Source organism: Alligator sinensis, unplaced genomic scaffold (assembly GCF_000455745.1).
Source record: "Alligator sinensis unplaced genomic scaffold, ASM45574v1 scaffold15_1, whole genome shotgun sequence".
Classification (NCBI taxonomy): Eukaryota; Metazoa; Chordata; order Crocodylia; family Alligatoridae; genus Alligator; species Alligator sinensis.
Genome location: NW_005842307.1, coordinates 1,584,263 through 1,597,678, shown reverse-complemented (window position 1 = coordinate 1,597,678; position 13,416 = coordinate 1,584,263). Strand labels below are relative to the sequence as shown.

The 13,416-nt window shown below is 42.2% G+C and overlaps 1 protein-coding gene across 1 annotated transcript in view; it reads right to left on the bottom strand.

Annotated features, from left to right (window-relative positions):
• CCDC91 (coiled-coil domain containing 91) overlaps window positions 1–13,416 on the bottom strand; it is a 79,037-nt gene that overhangs the window by 10,243 nt on the left and 55,378 nt on the right. The window contains exons 4-6 of the mRNA XM_025209773.1: window positions 5,934–6,103; window positions 3,935–4,141; window positions 1,546–1,650 (exon numbers count right to left, since the gene is read on the bottom strand). Coding sequence (XP_025065558.1) covers window positions 1,546–1,650; window positions 3,935–4,141; window positions 5,934–6,103 — 482 coding nt within the window. The remainder of the gene's footprint in view (window positions 1–1,545; window positions 1,651–3,934; window positions 4,142–5,933; window positions 6,104–13,416) is intronic.

Here is a 13,416-nt window from a genome sequence, read left to right as displayed (position 1 = left end):
CCTGCCCCACCCCCCCTCCACAACGTCAGCCCCAAACCTGCTTCTCCCATCCTGTCACCACTGGGTCAGCCTGGACCCGCTGCTCCCCCCCCGCCGACTGCAGAGGCCCAGCTTCTCCCCGCCCTTGGTCCCAGTCCTCCCGCACGTTGGGCCTGGGCCTGCTTCTCCCCTCCCCCCGCCGCTCTCCAGATCGGGCCCGGACCCCAAGCAGCAGGAGGGAAGGGAGAAGCGGGCCCAGATGGGGAGGGGGGTGGTCATGGGGCTCCATCCCTGCCCGCTCCCTTCCTCCCATCCGGTCATTCTTGATGGGCAGTTGGCTAGTGTAGAATATAGAGCCTGATCTAAAGACTACTAAAATGAATTTAAATTCTCTTACTGGCTTCAAAGGCTTCTTGTTAGGGTGCAACAATAGAGATTTTGGGGGTTGATACTGATAGCCGATGTTTAAGGAGGTATATCAGCCAATACTGATCCAATTTTCGATACGCAGCCTGGCAGCTTGAAGAGCTGCATCCAGCTGGTAAGTCTGTTGTGGTGGAAGGGGAGGAGGGAGGGAGGGAAGAGGTGTGGCGGGGCAAATCAAGGCCCCTGCAGTGAGGAAAGGAATGGGGCTGGGGCAGGGACTGCCCAGCCAGGGTGGGGTGCGGTGGAGTGGGGTGTGAGATAGAGCCACAGCTAATCTGGGGGGCATAGGGAGAGCAGGCCGGCTCCCACCACTGCATGCACCCCAGAAGGGCACAGGGGGGGCATGTGTCCCCAGATCTGCGTGCGGGGTGGAGCAGGGCAGAATGGGCTGGAGCCAGGGCAGTACCAGACTCTTCTCGGTGGGGGCTGGGCCAGGCTGTGCTTGGGGTTGGCAGCAGTGGCACTGGGAGAGGGGTTACAGGTGGGGGCCTGCAGCAACCCCAAAATTAAGCCCCCAGCCCCCCCTCCCAGTGCTGCCACTTCCCACCCTGAGCACAGCCATGGCCCGACATCCCCCCACTTGCGCTGGAAAGAGCTCGGCATGGCCCCAGCCCCAGCCTGCAGCTGCAGCCTACCCCACCTACACCCCATGCAGATCCATGGGCATGCCCCCACCATGTCCTCCCGGGGTGTGTGCAGTGGCTGGGGGCGCCCCCCCCCCCCCCACCCCCCCCCCCCCGCCTCCCCACCCCCCCCAGCCGTGGCTCTGTCCCGCTCCTGTCCCAGCCCCATTCCCTTCCTCACTGCAGGGGCCTTGATGTGCCCCTCCACACTCCTTTCCTCCCCCCTCCCCTTCCACGATGACAGACTTACCATCTGCATGCAGTTCTCCACACTGCCAAGCTGTGCTCCTCGCTGCCTATGTGCTACATTGTGGTTATGTGCATGCACGGGCCTTTATCAGCCAAATTATCAGCCACATCAGACCGATTTCCAACACGGCCAATTTTCTTTACATTGGTGCCAATCCGTTATTGGGCCAATCCATCAGTGCACCTCTACTTCCTGTCAGGCCTATTGATCAAAACTACAAGGTAGTGTACTTGCTAGGTATTCAATATGAGAAAGAAGCAGAATTACCTGGAGCTCTTTGTAATGATCTTGGTGCGAGATGAATATATCTTCTTTATCTTTCAGGAAACTGATTTCTAGGACACTGTGTTTTTCCATCAAATCTTCTAACTCCTAACATTCAAAGATAAAACCAAATATGTTACATGCTTTTAGAAGTGCAAGTGTGCAGTCCTCTGGAAATTTCAGGAACCTGTTTGACCTCTCAAGATGCTCTTTCTGGATGCTTCTTGCAAATACAGATTATGTATCAGCACTGACTACCTATCTAGATTTTTCTAGAGTGCCCATTCACCATTGAGCATTTTTCTAAAATGGACAAAAAACAAGTGCCCTTCTCACTGTCTATAGTAACTTCTACTTTCTGCCTCAACAGGCATGCATCCTCAGAGGATCCAAAGCATCTGCCTATATCCTAAGGACTTACTGAGCTCAAGCCATTCCCCAACCAAGTCAGAGTCATCTTACAGGATATCTGTGTGATATCAGGCAAGTTAGTATTATTATTCTTATTTTGCAGATGGAGATGGAGTAAGGCCTGAGCTGTCAACTGTATTCTTCAATTTAGGTTGCTCAGTCTGAAGATCGCAAGAAACTAATTCCAATACTACCTTATTTTTAATGTCTGGTTTTACTATTTTAAATTATAAAGTGAAAAGAATTTTAAATCTTCTAAGTTTTTGAAAAAAAAATTAAAACCCAGAAATTCCATCATGTAGAGCCATAAGGAACTCCATATGCTTCAGCATTAGGGCTAAAAACTTAGGGTGCCTATACACATGCTCCAGCATGTCCTGATTAGAACACGTTGGAGCACACTCAATTAATCCGTGATGCAGCACGTAATATGCATGATGCAGTGTCTCATGCCTTCAGTGTCCCACATTTCAAAATGGTAGTGGGGGCACTTTAACTAAAGCTTGTTGAATTAGAGTAGCTCCCAAGAGCCACTCTAATTAAAATGTCTCCCCTCCTCCCCACCCTCTTCCACCCCAGAGCACATGTCTAGGCACCCTTAGAACCTAAGGTCCCATCTACATGGTAGACTTAAGACATGATTAACTAGTTAATCATGTCTTAAGCTGTGTTCCAGCAGCATGTTCAACCAATTAATCATGTGATAGAACAAGGAATAAGCCACAAAGTTATTCCACAAAAGAGTGCAATAACTTTGTGGCTTGTTCTTATCATGTCATTAACTGAATATGTGTCCAGGTGCTCCCCTGTGGTGTCCTATACCCACAGGAGACGCTGCTGGGGCTGTGAACCTCATCAGCTGCAGGGCTTGCAGTCACAGCAGCACATGGGCTCCCCCTGTACTGACAATAAAGCATGACTGGATCTGATGCTGGATCCATCAATCATACCTCCTGCCATGCACATGTGGCACAGCAGGAGGCATGATTGTGTGGATCCCATATCAAATCCAATACTGCCTTTACCTGAACATCTAGAGGGGGCCATAGCTTCAGCAGTTCCTCTTTGTACTGACAGAGCAATTGATGACAACAGCAGACTGATGTCTCCCATGTAAACCAATACAAGGGAACGAGACAGGCAGTACAGGCAGTGAGTTTTACAATTACTTGTTATATAGAAAGAAACTGACTCAAAACCTTAAATTCAACTGGGCAGAAAAGATTACAGACCCTTCTGCCTTTCTGCCTTCCTGCTTTCTCTGAAGCCTACCCCCTGTCCCTGTTGCATAGTGTCTCTCCTTCAATACATATGTATTGTATTTCTCCTCCACTTGTAGCTTATCTCTTTTAACAGCTCCTATCGGTCCCCATCCTGTCCCTAGCCTGCCCTCACATCTCAAGCCTTCTGCCTTTTAATCAAGCCAATTCCTCTTTCTCCTCCATGCTACCCTGATATTTATTTATTAGATGGATGTTAGGCAAATGAAGCACTGGAAATACAGTTACTCCACTCAATTCCAGCATCATAGTAGCCCTCAGTAGATGAGAGAAGCATTTTGTGGCAAAATGTCCTGCTCATCTCAGAGCTGTAGCATGTTGAATGCAGACAGAATCATAAGAACTCAACTGCAAGGCTTTAATGAACATGTACAGAACATGAGATTGGCAGGGACAGCAAGGGCACCTCTCCCCTTTCCTCTAGAGTTTGATAGTGTTAAAACTTGTATGGACAATGAGTGTAAAAATGTTAAACATGTTAAAAAGGTCATATACTTTTCCCTAACCTCACTTTTAGAATAGGCTGAGCCCTCTCTGGCAAGGCCTACAATGAAAATTCATCCAAAGAAAGACACCGTCTTTATAAAGAAATCTTAGCCTGAACAACTGAAATTTGGCAATGTTATAACTGAAACAGGATACGATAAAGGAAAGCATTAGCTGCTCAAATTGGGTGCCACTGCCTGCTCTAGAAGTCATACCTTTTTAATTCTGCATTTTTCTTCTTCAGCAACTTTGAGTTTAGTCTCTAGGCTTGCAACTGTTTGTTGAAGGCAGCTCTTTGATCCATTTGACCCCTCCCGCTGTTCATCATCTACAGAGATGGTTGATATTACTAAAGGCTTTTCACCAGGTAAACTCAAAGAGGGAATTGGGATATCCAAGGAAGAACCAGTTGATAACCTAACCTAGAGAAATAAAAGTACACTGTTTGGTGTCAAATAATAAACAACAGATATTTTGAAGTTATTTAAATTAAGACCTTTGAAAATTAAAGCAGTTGCTTGCAATCAAAAGACCTTGAAGTTGGACTCTGCACATTCCCACCCAAGTGATGCAGAGCTACGGTAGTGGAACCTTAGCTAGAAGAGCCCACTGAAGTACTCATGGTGTGTCCATCCAATGAGTTCCCTCAGGAGTATGAATATGCAAAGTCTATATCAAACTCCTGGTTGCAAGTAAATAACCTTTGTTTCTCCAGCAAGTGGCCTCCTCCTATTCTCACTCATGAGGAATTAATCTAAGATTGAGCAACTCTTCTTTCTGGCCCTTAAACAAGACTTACAAAATTTGTATAAAGTTTGTTTACAAATAGGTCTATGAGCAGGTGCCCACAATCCACAAAAATTTTCTATACAACCAGCACTAGCAATGATCACTATTGAGTATTTACACTAGCTCAGTTTAGCTGACTTCTTATATTTTCTTTTTCTAAAAGCTGTAGTACCATTGTAAATATATTGTTATACAACATTCCCAAACTACTAAAAACTTATTTAAAATTTTAACTATGTACAATTCTAAATTAATGTAAAGCAAAGTATGAAAGAGACACCACCTCTTATTCTAAAAAGTGACCCAGGCAAAGGGTCAGATCAGTTCCAAATCCTTGGTTGCTGAAATCAGGAAAGAACTGAGGTGGCTAGAGTGCTCTGTCACATTCTTCCTCCCCCCAGCCCCTTTTACAGCCTTACAACTGAATGTAAAGGGAGAGATAGGAAGAAGCGTTTGATCATTTCAGTGGTCAGTACTGGCTGTGGTTCTACTGTTGAAGCATCAACAACTGGTACATCCTGTGTGTAAATATGCAGTAGCCATTTAAAGGAGAACGTATATTTCTAGCATTAGTCTTTAAATATCAACCTGTACATTATATGTTGGTTAAACAAAGTAGTCTCCAAAACACTGCCACAAAAAAAATGCTTCTGAAAAACCATTAGAACATGATTTGACCAACAGCCAGACTGGCGGCACCTAATTAACTGAACCACGAATAACCTCATGGAAGCTAATGGAGCAACATACTACTAATTATGAGCGAAGGTATTTACAAGATAGCCCAAAGCTTCAAATGACACAGAACAAACAGAACACATGTGGACAGGAGACAGTAATTGTTAACATTTTAAGAACATATCAGAAACTGTCTAATCCCAAAGCTGATAGATATGACATTCATAAAAGTGTCTATTTCTTAAGTCTTTGGTAGCTTTACCAGCAATTTTTTCTCCTAAGGAACATTACTACTAAGATCTCCTGTATTTCAGCCTTATTACCCCATTGAACAAATTTTTAAATTTTTAAAAACATTTTTACACTTTTTTTTAAATGTACTACACATCTTAATGAACTTATTTTTATTGAGCGCCACAAAAAAGTATGGCAATGAATAAAAATTAACATAAAAATAAATCCTCTCTCTAAGAAAATACTGATACACTGAAAATATTTAGGTTGATAAACATTTTAAAATATATCTTCTGCCATAATTCAGAAGGTACTTCATTTCATATTTAATATTTAGATGGGTAACTGATACATTTATTTTTAAAATATACCCTTCAAATACACTCAATGGTCAAATTTTGTCCTTTAGGAAAAACAAAACAATCTCTAATTTGCTAAGAAAAAATACAATGCCAAGAGACTAATTAAATACATTAATTTCCTGTAATAAAAAAAAAAACAGATTGTTTTTACCTGTTCTTTAATAACAGCTGGATTTAAAATGCTGTTGCCTGTTTGAACAGCTGTCACTACATTATCACTTGATAAAATGAAGGATTCAGAAGGAACAAGGCAAGCAGAAGGTAAAGAATGCTCCAGCAGAACATCAGAAGAGACATTTTGAGGTACATGGACTTCAGTTACTAATGCAAGACACAAAAAACAGAAGGAAAACAAAACATTAGACATGAAAAATCATTCAAAATTACTGCATCATGTATGTTTCTGAAATCTATACCTTTGGAAGCTACCAAAATATTATTTTTGTTATACAAAAAACAAGGCACAACAACAAAAAATAAAATAGTCACATTAATGTAGATTTGACTTGATTTTATCAATTTAAATTTGCCATGGACTTATTTTCAGTGAAGTGTATTGTCATTGAATTCTGTTCTTGGTACACTTTCCATGTATGTACAGTTTATGTTTGCACACTGAAAGATATCATCATCTGGGATTACATTACTGTTCCATAATTATTTGAATTTGAGGACCTTCTCTTGGGCACGCTACAAAAGCCATTTATTTGGGAAAAGAAAATTAGGAAAAGTTGGGAAACAAACGTATCTATTTTGATTCTTTTACTGGCTGCCTCAGGTAATCTATCATTTATATATTAATATTGTATACAATTAAAAAATCAAGCAACAACTGTCAGAAACCTAAACCTTTTTGAACAGCACGTTTTATTATTACTTAAACCTAAACCCCCCCCCCACAAACATGCATACATCTCTCATAAGAAATCTACAGATAAACATTGTGACAACCAACATGGATGAAAGCTGTTTTACACGTGATAAAGCATGACATTTTGCACATCGAATTACAACAGAAACACTGGAAGGGAAAAAGAACAAATAGAATAACCCAACAACCAACAATACACAAATCCAATAAGTACTATGGCAGGTCCAGAGCTTTTCAGCAGTCATGTACCCAAAGAAGGAATTTTCAGTTATAAGACATGAAACTGTACAGTGAACATAGTTAGTTGTACATTACTAAGATCTAGAGCTGGTGTTAGATAGGAGAATAGAGGGGCCCACTAATTTTGAACCTTAGGCAAAACCCTCTGTTTGCTGGGAGGAGGGTGGCTGCTGCAGCACCAACTTCCAGGGGAAGCTGCCATTCTGGTGCCCTTTAAGTGGGCACCTAGGGCTGGTGCTCCACTTGCCCACTCGATGTTATGCTACCAGTGTCCACATCTGCATACTGGATGACTTAAAACTACCCTGGCTTGGTGAGGCTCACCATGGCTGGGGCCTGGACAACTGTACTGGCTGCTTGCCACTGGATCTGGCCTTTTACTCTGGTAAAGCCATCAGAGGGTGTGCTTTTTCAACAGTGAAAATAAAAAGGACAACTTTACAACATACTGTCTATAGAACACCACATGAAATGCTAAAATTCTTTTTGAAGAAAAATATTTGACTGAACAATCTATTAGCACTACATATATTTTTATAAGGTTAACTGACAACTCTGTTAAATACCCTGCTTTCAGTGACTTATAATTTTGCCAATTTATGTAAAATGTTTCAAGTAAAAATGTAAAACTAGATTGCTTCTGCTTTCTTCTGTTACCACTTAGCCAGATCAATGCAGCATCCAAAACTTAAAATCCTGTTGTGATAACAGCAAGCATTTAGAAATACAGGTAGGTTCCCCCTTTTCACTGCTTCTACCAATCCAAACCCCTGACTAAAGGAAAGAAATAAAGACAGAACAGGAAGAGAGAACAAGAAAAAAAAAGAGAGGGCAGGTTCTAAAAACTGTAAAGTTCCTTAGAAGAATGGAAACAAAGAAAGACTTGCAAACAGGCTGTACTGAAATCTACAACATTTATAGTTATTAGCCAACATGAGTAAGCAACACAGCAAACCAGCACAGCACATGGTGGAATTTAACCAAAAGTCAATTTAAATGGCGGGGGGTCAGCATCCAATAAACTCCGTGTACCACCAACGAAAAATTCAATTTACATTTACTGAACAAACATATAATCCGCTTAAAAGGCCATTCTTTCTTCCAGCTCAACAAACAGGAAGGACTAACATGTGTGATTCAAAATAGACTAAGAGTATCTCCTTTAACTCTTCATCACTGTTTCCAGCTCAGGGAAATGCTCTATAAAACAAATGAAACTGGTTGAAGTATGGTTTGAGGAATTCAATATGAGATATGAACATGACACCCACTTGTGGTAGATGTTACGAGCCTCAGATGAAACAGACCTATAATCCAGTCACACACATAAAGCCCATGCATTTTTTCTGAGGGACCTTTTTTATTTTTGAAATTCATAACTGAGATGCTAAGACAGAAATTTAGCCTGGGGGTCACTTTTCTAATTGGTACATTCAATGTTTGAAGTGCACAGTTGTGAATCAGATATGGCTAAGTATTTTCCTTCTTATATCACTGATGTTGAAATCCTCTTTCAACATTACCATTGTCTGAGGAGTGGAATGAATTTCGAGGAGTACTTACTGACTTGCCATAGAATGCTTCCACTGTTAGCAGCTAATGGAAATGTCAAATATCTAACATACCTGTCCATGTATTACTGGCAAATGACAACATTGAGAGAAGATGAAATGGTGCACATGGCTATAATGTTTTCATTTTCATTGACTAGAAAGACTTACAGCAAACTGCCTGCACACTATGTCATTGAAATGACCATGAACAAAGAATCCAAGAACAGAAGAAGTAGGAGCTGGACTGGATTTACCAAGAATCTACCCATGGTTGCAACCAACATACTCAGTAAACCGGTTATTATGTGGTTAAGGAAACAACTAAAACAGGTGGCTCGTTTCAAGCAACCCTTGTATCACCATCCAGAACGGAGTCCGTCAAGAATGGAGATGGACTCTGTTAACCCCAGCTGCAGTATCCCGGATGGAGAAGAGTGAACTCTTGAACTTATGGGTCTGTTGACCTACATAGGACTGACAAGCATGCGCAATCAGCCTGTATTATATAAGTTGACTACTGAGGTAACATGTTTCCAATGTAAAGTGTGGCATGAAATACTTACCTGAGGTAACAACCCAACAGATTGGTCAGTAATGTGATGGACAGATGAATGATGGAAGGATCTGTCTAATAACTGGTTCTGGCATATGATTGACAGGTGGCATGAGGTGGATACTATAAAACCTGTCAGGTTGGAGAGCTACTGAGGAAGTGATTGAGTCTGTGTGCACCGTGAGCCTGTGTGGTGGCTGGGTGCTTGCCTGGGAGAGTGACTGAGTTAGTGTCAGCGCGTGCTGCATCCAATTGGGACTGAAAGCTTGTGAGAAACTGAGTCACTTGATGAGCATGTGGTGTGACGCCTGCTCATGTGGGATTAGCAGGAGAGTTGCTTGAGTGGAGTGTGTAACTGAACTCCATCCATTCGTGAAGGATACACTCATAGACAAGGAAGGATACACTCATAGACAGAACCATCCTCTACTCACCTGTATTCACCTGCATACCTTTTGACGGTAAAGTATCACCCATCCCTTTGGAGGTATTGAGTACTCACTGCAAGCGAGGAAAAGATAGAAATCCTCTACGGAATAGGCACTCTGTGACAGGCTGACAAGCCTGTCAACTTCAGAATGATCTTGCCAGCCACCTCTGGTGACAGGCCTGCATTGATTCTTTCTTATATCTATTATAGTATATAATGTTCTCTTAACTCTCTATTGACTGGTTCATTGTTGTAATTTGGATTTATTATTGCTGTTTTTTTTTTATCCTTACCTTGATAATATATTCTTGTTAACGTTTGCCTTAGTGTTAAGTTTTCATTGATAGTGGTATACCTCTGGATGGGGCCAGGCTGCAAGCCGATGTCCAGGGGAATTAACCCTTTTGTTGTCCCAAATCCTACAGACCCCTGGTGAGGCTGAAGGTCTAACAAACCTTTGTGCACATAACAGGTGTCCTTATCAGGAGTTTGGTCTTCCACTGAAAATTTGCTGATGTTGTAAAGACAGCCATGAAAAAATGGGATGCGGACCAAAGAGATCTGAATCAACCAACTCTTCATTCCCTTTGCTCTGGAGAGCCAGCAACAGAAGAGGTAAGGAAGAGTCTCCACACATCCCATGCTGAGGGTAATGTGATGGCGGAAACGTTCTGGAGAGACTTTCTTCTGGAGTTAAGTCAATACATGACACTATTACCACAAGGAAAAGCAAGACCTTTGCAACAAAGACAACTGCAAATAAGAGCAAGCAAGAGTGTAGGAAAACAGTTGACCATACTGCAATGAAACAAATCATTGACCTTCTCACCAACAGAAGAGACTACCATGACTTTAGAAGAAATCAGGCAATACAGAATTACTTCTGTGAGCCTTTTGCTCTTCTTAGCAGATGGCATCTTACACAAACCTGTCAAATCAAAGTTCATAACATTGATGAACCTCCAATTGATCTCACCGCCATCACATTATCATGCATTAATAGATGTTGGAATTATATTTAATAAAGTACCACCAAGCTAGACATGGTCTGAATATGCCCTTAGTCTCTTCAAGTATGTCACTAGCCGACACCGACAAGCAGTGGCATTTCACTTCATTAATGGTGTTTATGATGAAGAACCGTTGAAGACTAGTACAAAACAGAATGAGCAGCAGCATCACTCAAAGTCATTGTTGTTCCCAACATCTACCCTGTTTCTGACTAGCAAATAAATACCTACTGGCGCATCCTGGCATTCATTTCTATCAAAGCGTTTTAACAAAATGAGACTACAACATTTCCTCTTGAATGAATGTCATTCTTACTTCCACTGCTGTGGCCTGTACTTCACAATGAATCTTGTCTGCTATAATTTAAAATCCAGAGAACAATGACGTGCACTTTGTATTGAAATCTCCATGTGAGACTGACACAAGGGTGCTCTTCCATGCAGCTCAAATGTTGCTTCCTACATCAGTCACGTGACTGAGCAAGATATGTACATGTACAAGAAGAGACCAGGAGACATACCATCATACTACTACAGCTGTTTACTTCGCTGTTTACATAGCGTCTGCTGCTCTTGGGGTTTGTGGATTCACTGGAGTACACACAGTGGGAGGTTTCTCTAGTTGTGGTAAAGTGGCATTTATGAAGTGAATCTTATAATCAAAAAATCTTATGTGCATAAAGCTAACTGAAGATCTTTTCAATAAACTGGCTTTATTTGCTGTCAAAATACTTTACAATGACCCTGTAAGCAACAGTTTGTCCACTGCTTGTGCACATAAATGGTGGCAAATGGCACGCTACGATTCTGCAAAACTTCCTCTGGACCATGACTCTTTCAAACAGTACTGCCTCCAAGCTCACTTGCAAATCTATGAATGGAGAAATTCACAACATGCACAAACTCTTTATCCAACTCAGGACGAGTCCGACCCCCTGCATAAGCAGGAAAGAGTGCTGGGTCTAGATGACCCCAGCTAGATACTCATCTAACCTCCTCTTGAAGCCCCCCAGGGTAGGGGAGAGCACCACCTGCCTTGGGAGCCCGTTCCAGACCCTGGCCACTCTAACTGTGAAGAAGTTCTTCCTAATGTCCAATCTAAATCTGCTCTCTGCTAGCTTGTGGCCATTATTTCTCACTATTTCTCACAGTGAGTAGTAGCGAGTTAGACACTACTCAGTGGCCATTATTTCTTGTAACCCCCGGGGGCGCCTTGGTGAATAAATACTCACCAATTCCCTTCTGTGCCTCCGTGATGAACTTATAGGCAGCCACAAGGTTGCCTCTCAACCTTCTCTTGCGGAGGCTGAATAGATCCAGTTTCTCTAGTCTCTCCTCGTAAGTCTTGGTCTGTAGGCCCTTAACCATACGAGTGGCCCTTCTCTGAACCCTCTCCAGGTTATCCGCATCCCTTTTGAAGTGCGGCACCCAGAATTGCACGCAGTACTCCAACTGCGGTCTGACCAGCGCCCGATAGAGGGGAAGTATCACCTCCTTGGACCTATTCGTCATGCATCTGCTGATGCACGATAAAGTGCCATTGGCTTTTTTGATGGCTTTGTCACACTGCCGACTCATGTTCATCTTGGAGTCCACTAGGACTCCAAGATCCCTTTCCACTTCCGTGCCACCCAGCAGGTCATTCCCTAGGCTATAGGTGTGCTGGACATTTTTCCTCCCTAGGTGCAGCACTTTGCATTTCTCCTTGTTGAACTGCATTCTGTTGTTTTCTGCCCACTTGTCCAACCTGTCCAGATCTGCTTGCAGCTGTTCCCTGCCCTCCGGTGTGTCCACATCTCCCCATAGCTTTGTGTCATCTGCAAACTTGGACAGAGTACATTTCACTCCCTCGTCCAAGTCGCTGATGAAGACATTAAAGAGTATCGGTCCAAGGACCGAGCCCTGCGGGACCCCACTTCCCACACCCTTCCAGGTCGAAACCGACCCATCCACCACGACTCTCTGGGTGCGACCCTCCAGCCAATTCGCCACCCACCGGACTGTGTAGTCATCCAAGTCACAGCCTCTTAACTTGTTCACCAGTATGGGGTGGGATACCGTATCGAAGGCCTTCCTGAAGTCTTATTTTAGTATTTTTAGTACATTCAGCCCTTTCCCTGGTTATATGCTTCTCTTGTTGGACAACAACAGTTCAAGGCCTTAATCTGTACTTATCAACTTACATTCAGGGGGGAAAAACCTGTTTTTCCTAAAACTGAACATGAAAACATGGCATATACTTTAGACGTAGCGTTGATTTATAATGCAAAATATATAGTAATTACTGGGAACAGTTTTGCTTAGTGTCAAACTGTAAAGAAGTGGTCCAAAAGAATGTTGAGAAGAGATAAATTGTGCGTGATTCAGTCAACTTTATTTTAATAAAATCTTCGGCAGACTGATAACAGCTGAATACCATTACAGAAGCATTCTGGAACCTTTGATGGGTGTGCCAATGCCAATTACAAAATAAGTTGGGTAAAGAGACATAGCACCATTTTATTAATTTGTAAACATTGAATCAAGCCAAAAATCTTAAGGCATGATGGTCCCATTTAAAACAACTCATCCCTGACATCCAATTGCCCTGACTGTTGTAAATTTCATTTTCAAAAGTTAAAAATTATGTCTATACTATGTGAGAGAACACTGGGGATTTATTTTTTTAAAAGCTCATATAGGTCACTTTCGTAGGTAAACAAATAAAATACTGCAACTATAGTCTTCTAGCAAGCAATGTGTTTCTTCTGCCAGCAGGGTCCTTTATGGTATTCAAAGCAATTATAATCAGTTTTCAATACTGCCTCAAACTGTTCGTTTGCCAGTGGAGACAATGCTTTGGTCAAAGAATCTTTACATTTAATTAAATCACAATATTAACATGAATTTTAAAGCTCCAATTAATTGTGTGCATTTCCCAAAGATCACAGGAAGATAAGGATGGGGAATGACAGTGTGGAAAAGGTAAAGTAATTTA